The sequence below is a fragment of the Oreochromis aureus genome, linkage group 8 (assembly GCF_013358895.1).
Source record: "Oreochromis aureus strain Israel breed Guangdong linkage group 8, ZZ_aureus, whole genome shotgun sequence".
NCBI lineage: Eukaryota > Metazoa > Chordata > Actinopteri > Cichliformes > Cichlidae > Oreochromis > Oreochromis aureus.
The window spans coordinates 22,358,129-22,379,158 of NC_052949.1; the positions used below are offsets into that span (position 1 = coordinate 22,358,129).

At 40.0% G+C, this 21,030-nt stretch overlaps 1 protein-coding gene across 3 annotated transcripts in view; it reads right to left on the reverse strand.

Moving 5' to 3' along the window:
- Positions 1-1,767: 1,767 nt before the first annotated feature.
- The window catches only part of snx29 (sorting nexin 29), a 144,928-nt gene continuing 125,665 nt past the window's right edge, over positions 1,768-21,030 (reverse strand). The window contains exons 20-21 of one of the 3 annotated variants that reach the window (XM_039616441.1): positions 15,721-15,860; positions 1,768-1,861 (exon numbers count right to left, since the gene is read on the reverse strand). In XM_039616441.1, the coding sequence (XP_039472375.1) occupies positions 1,783-1,861; positions 15,721-15,860 (219 nt within the window). In that variant the 3' untranslated portion in view covers positions 1,768-1,782. Of the gene's footprint in view, positions 1,862-6,204; positions 9,256-15,720; positions 15,861-21,030 lie in introns of those variants that run through there. The other 2 variants (XM_031748805.2, XM_031748806.2) reach the window with 2 other exon arrangements.

Consider the following 21,030-nt stretch of genomic DNA (forward strand, 5'->3'; position numbering starts at 1 on the left):
GTGGAAAGTCTGCGATAGCTTTGAGAGGCAGGTAAAGCACAGTTCAGGACCTGATTGCATTGTGAGGAGGAGGCAGGTGCAGTTAAAGGAAAACTCAAATGAAGACAAAAACAAAGGAGGGCCTCGTGAGAGCTGTTGGTTTTCTGCAGTAGGAGCTGAATCCCAACCTGAAGCTGTGAAAATAAATGAGAAATTGTAAGACAATCCATGCTGCTTGTGTACTTTAAGCATTACCATGAAATTAACATACCATGTCGCATACATATTTGATTCTTTTTTCTTATCTGGCCCCCAACATGATGAGAATCTGCACATCAGTTATGTAATTAATGCTGCTGCTTGTTCCCTTCATACTGGAGAAGTTTATAAACAGCTTAGGGATAAAGCACACAGTTTATTTCCCATGTTCCCAGAACTGATAGCATATTAATTAACATAATCCATTACAGCTTAACTTGGGATTTCATTTAGATAAGATACAACAGAAATGTATCCTCTGATCAGAGCCTTAAGTGATCGAACCCCCTGCTCCCTCCTTAATAACTACAGGTTATGTGAACTTTGACGTAACAGGCAGGAGTCTGCACTCAATGCAGAATAAATTGAAAAAGATGAAAGGAGGGGGGGAAGAAAAGCCTGAAACAATCAATTTTCCAAGACACTATTTGAAGATTCAGCGACAGACAGCAGCAGGGAGAGTTGAGAGGAAAATCCTCCGAAGGGCTGGTTCGCTCTGTCTCTCCTGCCTCATCGCCGAGTAGGTAATAAATAGAGGCAGCGAGTGACTGGCTGAGTAAATACAATGTGCCAAGCAGGCTCAATCTCTGAGGGAACAAGGTATGGCAATAGAGAGTGAAAGGATGAGATTGGAAGTGGTGGAGGGCTTGGAGAGACAGGAAGGGATGGGAAGCAGTGTGAGAAGGATAAAGGTAGTCTTAGGGTTTGAGAGGCTAGAGAAGAGCAGGATAAAATCAGCTGCCTATAGGTGGAAAATGGAACAATGGAAGAAGACATGGAGAGAGTGAAGATGAGGTGGGGATTGGAGAGCACTGTTAGAAATGAACATCATCTGAGAGAGGGTGAGGGCTGAAGGAGGGCAGGATGAACCTGAAGAAAATCAACAATGAAGGAAAAAAACAAGGCAGAAAAGGGTATAAAGATAAAAAGACAAAGGTGAGAGAGGGAGCAGAGAGGAGAAGAAAAGACTCAAAGACAGAAAGAAGAGAATGAGAGAGCAAAATCTGGGAAGGTGCTGTTCATTGGCGGTGCAGAGGAGGGGCATGGCCCACCTGCAGGGATACAGTGAACATTTAATTTAGCTTCTGCCAGCTGAAGAACAGCAAGACTGTGAACACACACACACAAAAATGCTCACGCTCAGATGCAGGTCGTGCTTTCTGACAAATAATCAAAACCTCCAAACACTGAGAAACACAAACAGCCAAGCTGAATCACAGGCTGCAGGGAACTGAAAACAGTAATAATTGCCACTTATTAACTCATGCTAATTGATACAGATCAAAGGGCTTATTCTGGTTTTGGCATAATAGAAAATTCTCTGCAATCCTAAGAAGCACAGGTAGGATAAATAAATACAGCGGAGATGGATGCTAAGTAAAATGCAAAATAACTATGGTGAAGGGTAGAGTAGGGTAGAGGTGAGGCTGTTCCATGTCGTTATAAGTAACATGCGATCTGATGCCACGTGTGTCTTGTAGAGAGAGCAGTTCTGCTTATACAGTGACCTTGTTCAAAGCAGGGTCTCTGTCTCCTTGATTCTTCTCAAAAATGTAAGAGCTGGGTAATTACATGCTGTCCTGTAAAATGATCCCACGAGGAACTCCGTGTCTTCAAGGCAAGGCTGGAGAGGCAAAGAAAAAGTGGACGGGGATGAAAAGGTGAAAGATGGTACATTTATTTCTGAAATTTAAAAAAAAAAAAAAAAACAGGACAAATGCAAAATTTGCAAATAAATATTGGTCAATTTTGAATTAGATGACAACAAAGATGTTGGCTATAGCCATGTTTACCACTATGTAGCAGCTCCTCTTTTACAGTCTGTAAATGTCTGGTAACAGATTTTTGGGAGAACAATGTTGTGCCATTCTCAGGATTTTAGCTGCTCAACAGTCCTGAGTCATCTTTGCATCTTTGTTGTGTTTTTCATTTCATGATGTGACAGATGTTTTCAACCAGTAAAAGGTCTGCACTGCAGGCAAGTTTGGCACCTGGACTCTTTGACTATGAAGCCGCACTGATACACTGAAAAAGATGTCATCTGGATGGGAACGTGTCGTCCTAAAACATGTACACACCTTCCAGCGCTGATTGTACCTTTCAAGATGTGCAGACTGCTAATTCCATAGATAATGATGCATCTCATCAGAGATGCAGGCTTTTGTTTTACGTGCTTATAACAAGCCGGATGACGTGTCTCCTGTTTTTCATCCGATCACGTCACAGATTTTTACTTTGAGCCAAATCCAATTTAAAAAGAAGGAGATGGAGAAGATGGCAGTGTTTATACATATGTGGCATTTTCATTGCATGACAGAGCTTTAACCTACGTTTGTGGTGAACTGTGTTCACAGACAGTGATTTCTGAAACTGTTTCTGAGCCTATGCAGTGAATCCTGTCTGATTTTAAAGCAGTGCTGCCTGAGGCCCCGAAGATCACAGGCGTCCAATACTGATTTTCAGCCTTGCTTTGGATTCTCTGAATCGTTTGATTATGTCGTGTACTATACTCAGGGGTGCACATAAGTGGTGCAGGTGCGCATTCGCTGTCAAAATAAAAGACGCGCACCAGATAAGAAGTTGCAACGCGCGTTTGCGTACATAAGATTTTCTTAAAAATGTCGAAGAAGCAAGCTCCTTTAAGCAATTACTTTGGTGTTCCTCCACCTCCAAAGAAATGTTAGAAGGAGTCCGAACCGCAAAAGAAGCGCGTATTCTCGGAAAAGTGGTTGCGGGAGGTGAGCTGGCTTCAAACAAATGATGAACACACAGAGATGTGGTGCAGAATATGCCGTGAAAATCCCACTCTAGCTGACAAAAACAGTGCCTTTTATATGTACGCAAACGCGCGTTGCAACTTCTTATATGGTACGCGTCTTTTATTTTGACAGTGAATGCGCACCTGTGGACCACTTATGTGCACCCCTGACTATAGATGATGAGATATCAAAGTCTGAGAGAATCTAATGTTGAAGAACATTATTCCAGAATTTGTTAACTAAGGTGTTTGCAGATTGGTGAAGCTCTGCACATCCGTACTTCTGAGACAATCTAAGATGCTCTTTTTAAACCCGGTCATATAACTGACCAATTGACAGATGAACTAATTAGTTGCACAATTTTCCTCCAGCTGTTTCCTTTTAGTACCACTTACTTTTCTAGCTTCTTTTTTTCTGCCTGATTCTAACATCCTGAAGGGGTTCAATCTGGTTAAGGTGAGGACTCTGTGCAGGCCAGTCAAGTTCTCCCCCCAACCGGACTTGCTCATCCATGTCTTTATGGACCTTACTTTGTGCACTGATGCACAGTCATGTTTGAACAGGAAGGGGCCATCCCCAAACTGTTCCCACAAAGTTTGGAGCTTTAAATTGTCCAAAACGTCTTGGTATGTCAAAGCATTAAGAGTTCCTTCACTAGGACCCAAATGGCATCCTATCATGGTACCATGCTGGAATTCATTGAGCTTCTAGGGATGGGTATCGTTTAGGTTTTATCCGATACCGGTGCCAAACCGGTACTTTTGAAACGGTGCCGGTGCTTAAAGAATGGAGAACACAAACTTTGTCCAAAAACCTCTCAAGTTTAGCTGTTTTCTACTTTTTCTTTGGTCATTTTAGCCTTTTTGGCCAGGGTGAAGAGAGTATCTGCCATCATCAAGAAGACAGTCGCATGTAACTATTACGGTGTTTGCTAGTTTACCTACATGCATTAATTTAATAACGTGTTAGCCTACTCAGCGTAAATTACACACAAACAACATTAAGCTACTCGTCCAGAGAAGAACGGCTGCTGCTGCCATCATCACCCGTATCTCTGCTACACTGACAGGGCTAGGGGCCAGGACTCTACTCTTCGGGTTCTTGGGTGATGTTGCTAACTCCGGGTCCGATAACAGGCACCACACCCGCAGTAGGTACGGTACATTTCTCGGCTTTAAAAAAAAACGCTATGCGTCGCCAGGTGTTTCATCAGATTCGAGGAGTTACCTCCTTTGCCTTAAAGCACTTGTTGCAGGCTGCTGAGTTTGCATCTTTTGCTGCGAAGAACAGCCAGACTTTGACCGCTTCGCCTTGGGCATTTTTAATCTGTAGCTCTGCTCTAAAAGAACGTACGTACCTGGGTCCGCCTACTATCCTCGGAAACGTAAAATGATTGGCTAGAATCCAAAGTGTATGACATCTCGGGAAAAAAAAGCACCGAAATGAAGCACCGAAATGTGCGCTAATTTTCGGTCTGGTTACTACTGTTTATGTCAGAACCGGTGCCAGATACCGGTACCCATCCCTACTTCTAAGAGCGATCCATTCTTTCACAAGTGTTTGTTGAAGGTGTTTGCATTGCCTAGGTTGATATTGATTTTACACACATGTAGCCGTGAAAGTGAATACATTTGGTAATATAGTGTATATGTAAAACACAGGAACGTTCAGGTTTGCACCACTTAGGTTTTTCAATCTGATAAAAGCCAAGCACAGTGATTTTATTCCATTAAAACAATAGAAATGTTAGAGAACATATCTCGTGCTCAACGCTCTGTGTTTTTGGCTTACATGCAGCCAGTTGAGTGTAATGTTTAAGATTGCCAAAAGCAGCCATCCACATCCTAAATGGGCTTGTAACCAATTTTCCGCTCAATGGACGACGAGCATTTTGTACACCCTTGCTGTCCTTTTTTTAAATTTTCCCTCCATTTCAACCGAGCACGGCAAACCCAGAAACAGGGAACTGTCATTCCCAAAATGGCTGTGTGGTTTGAACAAAAGCTCAGAGAATGCTTAGTGAGGCAGTGAAGGTTAAGTATTCATTAAACCAAGAGAAAAACAGATGCAGCAAATCCACAGCATCTATCCATGTATGCATACGGTTCACAGAGAGAATGTGATGGGAGGACTGATGAGTTCATCTCGCCATATAAACACATGTACGCTTTACTACACACCTAATCTGTATTTAAATTGCACCACACACACCATCTGCATGCGTGCATAAACGCACTCTGACATGACTTCATATTCTGAGCTTATTATGCAACAAATGTAGTGGCCGATTTGCTTTCATCCGTGAACGCGAGCGACAATGTTAACAATGACAGTAAGTGACACAGAAGTGTTGGTAGCGTAGATGCGATACTCTTTATTGTTCAGTCCCTCTTTGCTGTGACAGTGATGGATAAGGCCAGGCCGCTGACAAAAGGCAAGGACAGAAAAGTACATAAGAACAAACGAGGCATACTACAAAACGAACAGTTTGGCTGCAACTCAATAAGCCAATTTCACTTTCTTTGCTTGTCATCACTCTTGTTACCAGCCTCAAGGTGCAGCAAGCAATTACGGGGGAAGGAGATGGACTCATTTGAAAGAATACTGATATACTGAAAACCCAAAAAGACGGGAAGCTCCACCACTGTGCACTTTCAGACTACCTGAAATACTTAAAGAAGTGCGTGATGGGCAGCAGTGGTCACAGAGTTTCAGGTTTAAAATATGCCCTGTGGAGTATTGAGTGCTTTTCTCCAAAATAAAATAATTGCAAAGCTCTTTTTTTTTTCTTTTTTCTTTTTACATGTTTTAAATATACTGCATTGTTTACATCCACAGGAGATTGGGAGCCTTGGTCAAAATAGAAACAGTGTGTATGTGGATGGCTTCATAGTGCTATAAAAACCCCAAAGGGTATCAATCAGCTGCTTTAAGGGTTTCTTAAGTCTTAAATCACAAAAGCCTTTTGTGGTTAGCGGGAGCTGCACAAATCTGATAAATTAGCTCCTTGTTTCTGTCTTTTAGGTTATATTAGCCACTAATAGCTAAATGCACCCTAAACTTCAACTGCAGCTGGGTGAGCTGTTTGATTAATGTGGGCACCATCCAGTCTACAGCTCAGTGATGGTGGCTGCATACAGTTGCTGTACAGGACACTACCACATATATAGTATGAATATTTGTGCTGAAAAGTTAAATGATTCCCACCTTCACTGTAAAACTGATGAATGAAACAGCTGCTTTTTTATTACTACAATGAACACACCACATGTTTGCTAGCAGTACAGATTACACACAATCATGATCTGTGGGCTTATATTCTATAAGGCAGTTCTGCACCTACTCCACTGTTTTATTGTATCACAGTTGTATAAAAAGAATCATGATCATCTCAGGGATGAAAACCTATATTTTGATGAAAGTCATGTGACAGTTCCCTGCCATGAGTGGAGTGTTTACCAGCGGCTCGATACTAGTGAGGGTCGTTTTTTGTGTGTTTTAGAATATCAAATTAATTAAAAACACACAAGGCTTGTTCTGCTACCTCCCATCAACAATGGTCAGGAGTGTTTACCACTTTTGTGAGCCGCCCCCTTTGATACAAGTTTCCCAAAGCCCTTCCAACACAATCACTCATTTGAACGTAGTCCGACTACTCTTGGGTAATCTATACATATGCATGAGCTCCTGCTTTACACCACACTTGATGCTTGGCAGCACTTTGCTTGCACTCTAACAAGCAGCTTTTCTTCAAGTGTTTAGTCATTTTTAAAACATTCATTTGCAACATTACGCCGCATGAAAATCTTGCTAAGACACATTAGCAAAACAATCATTAAATATTGAATTGCAGTTCAGCCAGTCGACCTTTGATAATCACCCATATTTATGTCATGAATAGGAGGGTAAACCTCCAAAACACAGCTATTTCACAATCTTGTTCCCCCTCCCCCCAAAAAAACAGCTTAAAATATAATTAAAAACAGAGTGCAATGATATGGAAATAATTTAAAGACCCATATTTATTTGAAAATGGCACAAAGACAACATATCCAATGTTAAAACTGGTCATTTTCTAGATATTTTTGAAAAACTTGTCCGTTTTAAATATGATGCCAATCTCTTGTCCCAAAGACATGTTTTCCACTAACTTGCATCATTTTAGAACTGAGGAGACCAGCTGCTGTAGTTCTAAAGTGAAATATTTTATTAATCTTACTTTTTTTTTTTTTTAAATAAGATTTCTAATGTTTCACAGTTTAGAGCCTCCTTTGTCATATCTTTTGTTTTAGTTTAGTAACAGGTCTGCACTGCAGGCTGGCCAGATTAACTCCTCGAGTCTTTCACTACAGAACGGTGCTGTTGTGATATATGCATTGTCTTGGGGAAATAATGGGTCAGCATTAATGGTGCTTTATAAATGTGCAAGCTCACACCACGTGCCTCAATGTTTTCTGTGTACTATTTTCAATGTCATGAAATCATTTGCAGATGATCGCGTTCGGTTTATTAGCTTTTTACAGGAAAGTCGACTTTTTCAGTAAAAGAGTTATTTGGTCAATTTTAGTGATATTTTATTATTTTACTGTTTTCTAATCTTAAAATATGTACGACACAAATTGATATTACACAAGGACAAAAGTACTGGGCCATCTCATTACATCTATAGGAGCTGCTCGATCATGGGAACCAATGCCATGAAGCTCCTGGTGCACAGTTTCTAAGCTGATGTTAATGCCTGCAGATATTGAGTCACTTTTATGCACTGTGTGCCTCAGCACTCTGCAACGCTGCTTTGTTACTACACATAGTCTGCAATTTTGTGGCTCGAGTTGCTGTGCTCCCAATGCTTCTTTGAAATGATCCCTCTCACAGTTGGTTGTGTTTGTAAAATTTGCAAAGGCGGAGCACTGCTAGGTTCTTGATTTTATAGACCGTGGCTATGGGACTGAAAACACCTGAATTCGAAAATAAAGAGGCGTGGCCCAGTATTTATGTCCATATCGTGTTTGCAGGGAAGGTTTAAGAATCTTTTGGAATAAATTGCCTCCACTTATTACTCATAAAATGTGGCTGCTTTTATTCTAAGTCACAATCCAGGTTATCCCAAAGGGTTCACAAACCTTATAACCGTGCATCAAACTAAGATCACTGGTTATGTGATCATGCATTTTTGAGAGGACATATGAATTTACACTCATTTAGGGCCATTTATTCATTTACCAAGGGGCCATTCAAAAACTATGAGGGAAAGGAAAAAGGAGAGACTTCTTTTTTTTCCTTTTTAACTCAAACTGACTCCCCAGAAACTCATTTTCACAGTCTCTTAGATATTTTAGTTTACCAGTGGTGTTTAAACCAAATCCTTTATCGTGATTACTAAATCTACTAATTTCTACCTTTTTTGGTAATTACTGCACCCATGGTAACATTAAGCTATGTTACACATATCACAGATTTTCTATAAAAGCCATGTAATATATCAGAAGCAAGAAGAAGGAATGCCCGTTGCCTGGTGGTCCACGCCACTGATGGTGAATCAGTGTTGTCCAAAAATGTAATGGCACTAAAATGCTGAGACATAAGCAGAGAAAAAAAATCATTTCCAACCAAAGACTTTAATCCCCCCCCTTTGACCTCTTTCACATGCAAACCCGTTCCCTACCGACCCAGAGCAGGAATGCAGCTACAAATACTGTAGGCACTGTGACCATGAAATACTTTCACTACAAAACTTAAGAAAAACAACATGTCCCCATCATCCCAGTGTGTTTGAGAAAATAGAGAGGATTCCAAGCTAGTCCATGTGCAGCTTATAGAGTCTTACAAAGAGTCTTGGCAGAGAGTCTTTTAGTCTCTCAGTGAGGTAAAAGACACTACTTGATTGGGTCCATCAATAGGCAGTTTCAGGGGAGTAATTCATCCCTTACTTAGCCAGGCAGCACAAAGAAACCTTTTTATATTCTCCTGGAATTGCCCGCAGCGAAGGTTTAGGTGACCCAGGCGTTTTATCTGTAACGCCTTTAGTGTCCTTCAGATGCTCCAAATGTCCTTTCACACATTTGAGCCTGTGGTTCACAGTCCAGAGGCACTGCAACATTGTCCCCAGATCTGAGTTCAAAGGCTCTCGGGTTAAAGGTCACCGCTCTGAGGTTCAGGTCTGGCTTCCTGGGTGTTCCTGCGGCCCAGTCTGGGAAAACGTGATGAAGTTTTCGACCGTGGCGTCTTGGCTCCGCCATCGTTGGCTTGGGGTGCGTCTCTAGACAAGAGAGAACAGCAGGAAGGAGAAGAAAGACACGTGGAGTTTAAACGAACATCTGCTGAAGTTTATTACCAAGTTTATTATTCAAACACACCACTGATGCTGCGTCTGGTGGAATAAATGCATCATTTCCCTTCTGCCACAGAACCTCTCCCCTTTGAAAACCAGCTAATAGATACATTTCCATTTTGCTTCTCTAATTGACTGTTTGTTTCCCTTTAGTTACTATTACTACATCTGCCAAGATTCTCTCTTGGATGGCTCATTTGCAGTTTCCTATTACAACAGATTCATTATTCCAAATTTGGAGCAATTTTTGAAACATGAGGTCACTGCTTTTAGACAGAGGGTGACAAGAACAGACTTCTCATTTCTAATTAGTGTGTTTTTTTCTATGACTAACTGATTAATTCAGGAATGCCTGTAAGCACCACTACATGGACTATACACATGATGGTCAAATACAAGATATCAAAATTGAGAAAATGTATCAATGTAGAAAATGTGGGAATAAAATTAAAGAATTGTTTTTCAATTCAATGCAATTTTATTTATATTGTGCCAAATCACATCAGTCGCCTATGTAATTTTGTATTGTAAGGTAAAGACAGTGAAATAATAGCAAGAAAACCCCAACAATGACACGACCAGCCCCGCCCCCCATAAGCAAACACTTGGCGACAGTGGGAAGAACAAACTCCCTTTTAACAGGAAGCCAGCTTTTGTGTTGTAAATCCACAGAGTCCTGTCATTAGTTGTGTAAATTTAAGAAATGTGAGATTGAGTTCTAAAAGCCTCCTTCTCTTGGCTTACATATTTGCTTATATTCCTAATCAAATGCTAAAACAAGACAAAATCCTTTAAAATGGGTTACATAAACTTTTATAATATAAATTTATATAAACTTCTGCTACAGTGTGAAAAATGTTGCAGTATGTAAAGAAATCCATGGCTTGAGCTTTTGCAATGATTGTAATATCACTGTTAGAGGGAGGGATTTACCCTTTTTCAATTTCGATGTTTTAATTTCAAACTGATGACATTGAAAAAGAGCCACTTGTCAAACAAAGGAAATCAAAGGCAGGAGACCGAACACGTGGAGTTGAATGCTTTCTCTGTACCTGTGTTCTCCTGCTCAGATTTTATTCCTTTCAGAAACAACCAGCAGCGACCTCAGCAAATCATTATTTCTCAAATACAGTATATAAGCCAGTCACCTCTCACTGCTGCTGGTGGCAAAACTGTGACCATTAAGTGTAAATAAAAAATGGACAGTCAAAAAAGTCAGCCATAGTTTTTTTTTTGACACCTTTAGAAGTTAAAATTCAGCATCTTGGCTGCTTCACAACAAGCAAAAGGTGGATCAGACTGAGAAATCAGGGACACTGTATGCTCATATATACTTGGTCAATTGCAAAGTGGCCACCACCTAAAGTAGACCCTTGTTTGTTGTCAGTTTTGGCCTAAATGGGACCACTATTTATATAATGTTACATAGTTTTGATTAAATACCACATGACACTAGCTTTAGGGCTTGAACTCATATCAGAAGAGTGTTTACTGATGTTTTTTTGCAGTATCCTGCTGCACTTGGTTTCACCTTTGTTACCCGATTGCTCCATCTTTCTCATACAGTCTATGACTCTGTAATAGAAGCAGTGGGTTCAACTGTTCAAGTAGCAATAAGGAAGAGAGCATCTCCTTCTTGATGTCCAATTGGCCCAAATTAATGATGCACTGCAGCTGCTGGAGGTATGATTAAGATTAGCGGGGACATCTGAGCTGTTCAATGTTAGGGACTTTCATTTCCACTCGAACAATACGGGCTAAAAATAAATACACTTGTGGCATGGTGCTTGTGTGGAAGGCAGCAGGGGCAAAAAAGCTTCACACTGGCGGATCCCAAAAACTCTGTCATGTTAAAACAGATGGAAACAAAGAAGGAACAGTCACAGCACAGTCCTGCAAGCATACGTTTACATTAAAAAATGCAGTATATAAATGCATGGCTCACAAGTGTCTGTGTCATAATCATCAAGATCAGAGAGCTTTGGGCTACAGCGAACTGCCTCAGATCTCTTAATATATGGTGAATATTTTTCCCCCCTCTGGCACAACGTACATTTAGCAGTGGCTCAAGTACCACTTATTCCCAGACCTCCACTGCACCAGGCAGGCTCAATCAAACACAGTCACACTATTTGAATTTGACAAAGATTGGAAAAAAAAACTGATATGATGGGGAGTTTTATCAGCAAAAATCATACTAAATTGAGTGCAGCATGCAGAGTTGAAACTGCAAGCCACCTCATTTATTCATAGCAAACTGTGTAAAATAGCAAAATGTGTCAAATTAATTAGGCCTATAGATTTTTTTCCTGCCTCTCAGCATGTGTTTGTCCTCCATTTGGACATGATATTGATTCGTGCAGGATAATAACTTTCCCAGGCACTGTTGGAATATTAAAAACTTGAATGAAGAGAAATCTAATTAGAGTAAACAGGAGCACAAACACAAGCACGCAACTAAATGACTGCCTAACCCAAAGGTAGGTTATAATAAACAGTACAGTTTGATAAATGATCAATTCTCTGCCACACACACACAAACAATGCACCACCGCAGTAAAAGGTTGTATACTTATTCTGAGGTCAAACTGCCTGAAACTCCTCAGCAGTGAGATAAAAGTCTACAAAACTCTTTTTTCCCCTGATGCAGCAGGTCAGTAAGGCGAGAGCCCAGACTGAGTACTGTGTTCTGAGTAAACCGCAAAAGTGGTGAGGTTGAGCTGCATACTAAGTGGTGGCAAATCTAGGAAGAGGTGTTACCTCGTCACTGTTCCAGACAAGTGAGGAAAATTGCAGCATGCAAGACTGGAGTGTGGAGAGAGACGAAGATCTGTGGCCAGATAAGTGTTGGCCATCAAACAAAGTGTACACCACTGTCTGCCTTGTTTCTTAAAAATATATAAATTTTTAGAAAAAAAAAAACAAAACAAAAAAAAAAACACACTGCTGTAACTGAAATGGTATACAGCCATGCTAGCAACTTTATAATCCTGCTATCAATCAAGCAAACGCACAGAACATTAATCTGCTCTTCTGTAGTACGCTTTCATTTGAAGAATTATCTTAAACAACCAAATCAATCAGTAAAAACTCCCATAAAATTGTGCACTTGAAAAATAGACTAAACTGTTTATAAAGGATCTTCTGTTTGCTTTTCTAAAGCTCAACTTTAGCATTTCGGCTACCACCATGTTGGTTCATTGGAGCCAGAAGTCTCCAAACTTAGGTGGCTAAATGCCAAGTTATCAACCGATGCTAGAAAATTCTGTTAAAATGCTCCAAAAAAGCTAAAGAAGTCACTTGAATTAGCTTAGCTTAGAGCAGTGTTTCCCAACCACTGTGCAGCGACATATAGGTGTGCCATGAGAAATGATCAGGTGTGCCGTGGAAGATTATCTGGTTCCACCTGATTAGTACTCTCAGCGATCGGCTGAGTAACGGGCAGAACAATTACATTGTCTTCCACTAGAGGGCAGTACAACTACCAGTAAACAAAAGAAGACGCAGCGCGTAATAGCAATAGCTAAATAACTGAAAAGAAAAAGTAGTCAATCTGACCTTTGTCCTGGAGACAAACCGAGCTAATTCTGCTATACCTGGTGCACAGGGAAAAATATCAATATGCTTTTTGTGATATTTTTGTTTGGTGGTGTGCCGTGTGATTTTTCTAATGTGAAAAAAAGGTTGGGCTCCAAAAGGTTGGGAAACACTGGCTTAGAGCAATCAGCTACAGTTACTTATCAGTCAATCAAAGTGGCCACTGGACTCACTTTAAGCATTAACTAAATCCTAAATGGGTGAGTTAGAAATTAAACCCATTTTCTGGTTTTATTTTGTGAAGACATTCTTTTAAATGTGTTAGATTTACGCATTTTAACATGGGAATGTCTGGAAACTGACTCACTTTTCCTTTTTTTTTTTTCTTTTTCCAACGCTTCAACTCTTCATAACCAAAGATTCAAGTAATATCAAAAACCAAAGAGCGTTTACTTTTGGAGTCTGCCTCATGTAACCACTCGAGGAACACTGCATGTTCATTTAAGTGTGTTGTGCAGTGAAAAAAACAAACAAAAAAACCCACTGAAGATCACAGAAGATACAGCATACTGACATCAGATAAGATTTAGTTACACGAACTCTTTGTACTCCATTTCGCATTAGAGACGTTTGAGCCTCTGGAAATAAAGACACCGTCCACTGTCACCTTAAAATCTCATCCTGCAACAGACTGCTGTGATCAAATAGATAAGCGTCAGCGCTTATGCCAAAATAATGCTAAGTAAAATCAAAGTAATGGGAACACTTCCAGCTCTCCGACACTTTGCGCCAGCTCTTTTCAGACAAAATGAAACCACAGGAGGAACAGTAGTGTTATAGTTGTTTAATGACTCACAGCCCATATGTAAAAGCGATGGTAAACTTATTTTTGGAGTTTGTAACAGGAATACAGTCAGTGCACATAACGACACATTTTCAGGTGTTGACGTCACTGCTTCATCTTTCTCACAGCGATCTTTCGTTCCCTTTGGTCTTTTTTCAATGCACTGAACGAATTGTTATCTTGCATTTGTGACTCTTCAATCTTAGTGTTTGCCATAGTATCTGCTAAATCAGCATACCTGCTGGCATCTTGTAACCCCTGACAAATATTGGCTGTGCACAGTTAACAGAGGAGGGAAAAAACAGCTATTAAGAAAGTGAGCTGAAAAACTCATGTGCACAGATGCACGGAGTATCTGAAACTGTGAAGTAAACAATCGAGAGCTACTTTTGAGGTGAAGGTCACAGTTTATGTTACTGACACTGTGGTCAGATAATAAAGTGATGCATGGTTTCTTTAAAGGCCGAGCGCTACTCAACCTTGCGCCTCCTCCACCTCTGACCCCTCCCTCTTCCTCCATCAACAGGTTAATGACCACATTATTCAGGTGCTCATCCCTCACCGCAGAGGTTAGACATCAAGAAAACACCAAAGGGCCTCTAAGCAACATTGTCAAGGGCTGTTGAGATGCACGGCCCCTTACAAACCCACAGGAGTCGGTATTATTGTGGTACAGTACGCTGATCTGAGTTGATGAAGTGTCGTCTACAGTTTCACTGAGTCGTGTGTAAAGATTTCAGCGTCACTACAGATTACAACAAGAAGACAACAGCTATTCAGCAACTGACATATTTAGAGGCTCTCTGCTACATGCTACACGTCTGCTTGCACACTACAATGCTTAGTTGTGCGATGGTGTCACCACGGTTACACTACAAACCAGAGTTTTTTTTACTTGTAGTTCTGATTGAAAACCAGCACAAATGAGCTTGTCTGCATGTTTGTTTGTTTTTCCTTTCTACTCTAACACTTTGTTGTCTAAAAACCACCCACAGAAAATATAAAATCTCAAGGACATGCCTTAAATGGGTACACACTGAGATGTACATCAGACACCGAATGACAAGGAAGGACTGCAGAAAGTAATGTCACACTGCAGAGTTATACGACACACACACACAGACTCACTCCTGAGGTGAAAACAATATCATCCACGCTGGAAAAAATGTAGTCGTTTCATTTTGAAAGATGACACCGATGTCTCGGGAGAAGAAACGGCATTCCACTCGGATGGCGCGACAGGTCAGGCATGCTGGCTGATCGCAGTAAGTGGAAACTGATGTGAATATTGACAGGAAACGACTGGAACATCTCATTTTGAAATGTAGCCTGGGCGGTAGGTGGGCAGCCGAGGCATCATACATTTTCACACTTGCTAGTCTGAGAGTGTGTGTGTGTGTGTGCGTGTGTGAGAGAGAGAGAGAGAGAGAGAGAGAACATACTGTGTATTTTGCATGTGTGAATATGAGTGTTAAAGGCAGGAAAGTTTGTTTTCCGGAGACTTCCAGGATTCTGCCTGCTCGCTTGTATCCTGTGCGAACTCTTCACACAACACTAGTGACAGTTAACGCTTCCTACAAAATGTTGTATATTACAATGAAATAATAAACAGAAGCAAATGCCAGAAAGCTGTTATTTTTTTTTCTTTTTAGATGTTGTGTATGCAAACAGTGGTTAAAAAAAAAAATCTTTAAATAGGTAACCATGGGGACTATATTTGAACTTCCTGTAGACAAAAAGCTAACAACTGCATTAGATGATAGATGCTATGTAAAGGAAACTAGAAAATTATTTACATTACTCCCACTCAAATTAGATGAGAGTTCCTTCTTAGAAATTTCTGGCAAAATTTCTCTTGGAAGTTTCTATAAGACGACGCCAACCTTTAACAGACACGATCTGCACATGCGCAGGAATCTGTTACCTGAATCTGTTGCACCTAAGCACACAACTGCATGTCATATATTTAAGCTAATATTCTGTTTTTCAGGAGCTTATGTGCGAACACTTACTGACAGAAAGGCAGCAGCGACAGCAGCGTCTCTTTGGTGGGGCTGGCTGTGAACTCTGGCAGCGTCTGGATCAGTTTGTTCATCACCGTGCGAAGGTAGCCCTGCAGCTGCTTCCTTCTTTCCTCCACAAACTTGGCATCCTGAGACAGATGAAGAAGAGTTAGTCTGAAATAGATGTGAGGTTAAAGCTGCACCTGAATACATACATCATGGATTGTTTGACTGCGTGTGACAGGATAATATTTCCTCATAGCACCGAAACCACACCGTAGCATCACATGACTCTGCCTTAGAATTCATTTTCTTTTGGACTTCTGACCTGCTGATTTGGGTTCACTTTAACTGCTATTATCAGTACAGCACAAGCTGTTTAGGTAGAAAATCCCACTGCAAATACAGCTAATTTTATTGGATGATTAAGCCAAGTGCCAATGAAGGTGGACGTTTTCAATGTTTGGTTTACTGCTATTCAGCTAATAGTTAGCAAGTGCTTAAAGACTAGCTGGCATCTTACATGAAAACTAGGGGTGACTGTTGGAAACCTGCTAACAACCACAGAAACCCCTCTTCATGACCGATTTCATCTAGTGACTCCTAGCAATCACTTGCTAACCACAGGTTGCTCGGGGCCAGTGATTGGTCTTTAGGCTCATGAAAACTGAGGCTTAAAGTAATTTAAAAAATAAATAAAGGAAAAAGCGCATGTACGCCATTAGAAGAAATCAACTTCAACATTTGGAAAGGTCAAAGAGGACCTTTTCGTAGCAACAATTGCAAATACTGTATACATTTACATTTTTCTTTCTTAACTGTATTGGCGACAGGAAGTATGTGCATTTTTGCACATGTGTAAAGCGACACAGATCGTGTTGTGACGAGCTGACTGGGACCGTGGAAAAGTAAGGAGTTGCAAATTGTGACTTAAAGACATGTAACTGAAAAAATATGTCACTGGTGTGCCAGATTCAGATCCTTTACAGGTATCCTCTGTGATGAATGGCTTTCAGTTTTTCTAGCATCCATACAAACCAACAGCACCCTGCTGACTCTCTGCCAGCGGCCAGGCTGTCCAGTCCTTTCCAATCTGCTCTGACAAGAGATATTGCATAATCCAAAAAAAAAGAAAAAAAAGCATTTTTTTAGGATTACCACATTTATTATTTGTGTTGATTTTGTCATTTCATTTCTGATGTTGATAAAGCGCAGTGTTCTGAGCATTCAGACCCGCTTCCACTGTGCGACTCTGAAGGCAGAGGCACAGAGCCACATGGCCGATGTGAGCATGGCTAATCGGCATCCAGCAAGGCTCAGAACAAAGCCTGGGCAATGCTCCATGTTACTCTCTGGTGTTTGGGACTGGAACAAACAGCCATTGAAGGAGGCCAATATTTCCCTTTTTTTTCAACTACTGCTTCTCTTTTGATCTCAAATCCCAAATCGCATGTGAATTTAATTGTTATGGCTTGAAATGCACATGTGGTTCTTTTGAACAAGAAGAATTAAGTGTTTTTAATACCAAGGCTGAATATGCAACCATGGGAAAACAACACTTTATTTTAAGAAGATAAAGCAGGTGATAACACATCCAAAGAACAAATCACAATTAAAGTGAAAACACAGGAGTGATACAGTCTTTCTTTTTTAAAAACATCTGGAATGCTTGGTCAGTTTTCTCAAAAGTCATTTTCCAAGGAGCGGTCACAGTCACACTTCATTCCTATCAATGCTTAAGAAATAAATATGGCAAATGCTTTAGAAATAAAGACAAAGAAAACACCAAAGTGTGCCTAATTTGAAATTGGCCTTTAAAATGATCAGAAATGCATTTAAAATACAAAATGAGTAACTTTTCTCCATTTAGTAATTTTCTTTAGAAGTGTTCTGATCAGTGGAAGTCAGTAGACCAACAAGTGTCCAGACCGCTGCTCTGCTGGCTTCCCATTAGCCTACCAGACCAAAGCTGGGACTACACTGAAACTAAGTCTAAGCACTATTCTTTCACAATTGATTAATTTAGATGGATAGTAAAAGGAAAAGAATTCCTTTATTTTCCCATCCCCAAAGTCAAATTAAATCAGTTTAACCCACAATACACACTTTCAGTGTGGATGTTACACATGACGCACGGCAGTGCTCCGATTACATCAATTAGCACAGAGGTACGATAACAGGAAGTGGAGCTAAAACACTGAATCACTCACTGGTTTTGCCAAAATGTTATCATACATTAATTTGAATTCTTCCTATTAAATATGAGAATATATTATATGATTTAATACTGAAGAACTGAACAAACTCAGTTTGAATTTTGTGTTTGAACAAGAGAGGCACTCTCAAACCTTTAAAATGTACTTTAATTATGTTTAGATTATTCTTTTATCCTATCTTCATGTACTTTATTTGAAATTGTTCAATAATGCAATGACTGGATTTTTCAATTATTGCTATTGTGAACTACAGAAAAATGAACTGAGCCCAGTTATCTCTTGTTTGCGTGTGCAAACTCGGAAAAACTCATTTTATCGTTTTAAATGGGGCGGACCACTGAAACTCCCCTCTCTATCAGCATAAAGAAGTTCACCTACACATTTAATCCCTCAGATTTTTCAAGTTTTTCTACATCACAAAGAAATCCTGCTGTAGCACAGAAAGAAATTGATCATCAACTCTTAATTTCTCAGAAATAATAAATGAGTAAAATTACAGGAAAAGTTCTGGCAGCGTTTTTGCTATGTCACAGAAAATGTCCTTTTTTTCCCCCTGTAGTTATAGAAAAAACAAAAACAAAAGGAACAGAAACTTTCTCATTTGATTGTTTATCTATTTCGTTTTTGGCTTGGTGTTGTATGATTGACCATGAGGGATCAAAAGTTGTAAAAAAAATACAATACAATAAAAATAAAATACAATAAAAAATTCATGTACAATTAAAAAATACAGTAGGAACTATAAAGTCCTTCAAAGCAATGCAGTGGACCAAATTACGGTGTTTGCTGGGATGATTCTGGCCCTTGGGCCTCATGTTTGACACTCCTGTGGTAAAATATGTCTAGAATGAAGATGTCAAAGGTCGGATAACAACAACTGACATCATGTTGTAAATGGTTATTATTATTTCAATCATTAATCGTTACTAATATCTCTACATTTCAACCAGTAGTCTTTTTAGCCCTGAGCCACAGCAGAATGGCAACAGTAATTAATAACCAAGCCAAGCTGAACTTTGAATAGAACACTATTATTGCACATTTCATACAGGCAGCAAATATTAAAGGACCTCTTTAAGTCTGGCACTGCTCGGCTTAAAACAATTTAAAGAAAATCATCAGCACTTTTCTCTGTGCTGAGTTAGTAACTGTGTAAATCACTGCAATAAACACTGTAAATGTGGTGACAAGAAACATCCTCTATGGAGGATATGAGCTGCGTTCGGTGCAGTATTTTCACATTTTTCCTGTCTGAACCTACAAAAGTTAGGTAGATGATATGCAGGGCAACAGCTAGAGAGAACTTTAAAAAAAAGTTAATTGTAGCCCCAAATAGCGGATAAGTATGTAAGTTCAGCAGAGTGGGAGTGGATAACTAAACTCAGCTGCATGCTGGGTAAAGCAGACGGGGCTAAGAGCGGGTAAATCTGATGTGTCAGATTAGGCTGTGCATGCCAGCACGGGTTTCATGCTATGTCGACACAACAAGGGACACCCTGCCTGCTTTCACGGATGTCAGAGCAGTAATAACACTAATGGACATCATGACAGATTCATCCTCTTGTGGAAAAACAGAGGTTTGAAGAGAGAGGCCAGGTGCTGTGTCTTGTTTGCAGAGAGGAACAAGAGGGCAGAGCAGAAACTACTGTGGCATACTGATGCTGGTACAAGGCGGATTCTGTCCTCTTAAATCTGTCCTCTTACCTCCAGCTATCATAACACTGCTCTTTACTTGCTCCCCCACACTACTACACTCGTGTGATAAGTCTCGACGGACATGTAAACATAGAGGTGGTGTTTTATGAGCATCTCAGTTCTAAGCTTATGTCACACAGACTGTTCAATCAAGATGGAAAAAAGAAGAAGAAGCAAGACCGACTGCTTTAGTAAAGTCAAAACTAAGATTTTGCATTTGTGTAAGTTGTAGTACATCTATTCACTAGATATTATGAAGCACATTGGTTTGGTACATCTAGAATAAAAGACAGTTTAGAAGCAAGTCGTGCATCATGGCATTGCCTTCAAGCCGTCATTTTAAATTCCTTATTTACATAAAAGGGCAGACGGCAACAATTTTCATTTCTATGGTCTCAAGGACCCACATGCATGAAATCAAAAGACAGATCTGATTTTTAAAAATGATTTTAAATTTCGATGTCGCCCAAAATAAGATTCTTCAAAGCCCACAAGTTATACTACAACTACTACAACACAAACACTGCAAAACATTACAGCTTCATTAGCTGCTCAGTGCAGAGCGCCAACACATCAGCACAGCACTAAACTAATGCCATGCTAATTCACATGAATAAGTTAGCCAAGTGAAACAATAACTACACCTTCATATATCATTTCTGTGATAAAGAGCAGAGATGCCTTGTAAACCTCAACTGTGTATAAGTCAGTGCGACACTACGGCTGGCTCATATATTTCCAGTTTGGGCTGTTAGCTGGTTCTTTAAGGGCAAAACCAGGACAACCCTCATCTTCTTACCATTACAGAACTCTCTCCTGTAGTTAGCCATATATTGCAAAGCAAACTTTTCCCATCTGACTGCTCCCGTCACTGATGATGTGGCTGATATAAGAGCTGACAAAGACTTACAAAGAGTGATCAGCGATCCTAAAAGATTTAGTTAGATTAGCTGAAGTGTAAGTGCAGTAACTACCCTGTTTCTGTCCTTTTCATGGTCAACATTAAACCCTTGTTTCTTCTCTGCTGTGGTAGTTAACTCAAGCAATGCCCATTAATAAGTCTCTAAAGTAATTTGTTGCAGGAGAAATTGGGGGTGTGTCAGAAAACGCAATGCAAATGCAAATTCCCACTATTGAGCCATAACGACTCAACAACATGGTCTAAAAGTGTAATCTAGATACATGACATTATAATAGCAGCACTAGCTAACATTTAACTGCCATGTTCCCTAGATGTAATCCTTGTTGTTTATTTGATTCTTAGTGTTATTTTTGGTTTATTTTGATTTTCATTCATTGTTGAGCCTTTAGCTCTTCTCAACTCGTAGTTCTAGTTCATGTTTTACATTTGTGGAGTCCCTTCTGTGGTTCCACCTTCTGTTAAGTTCATGGATGTTCTACGAATCCT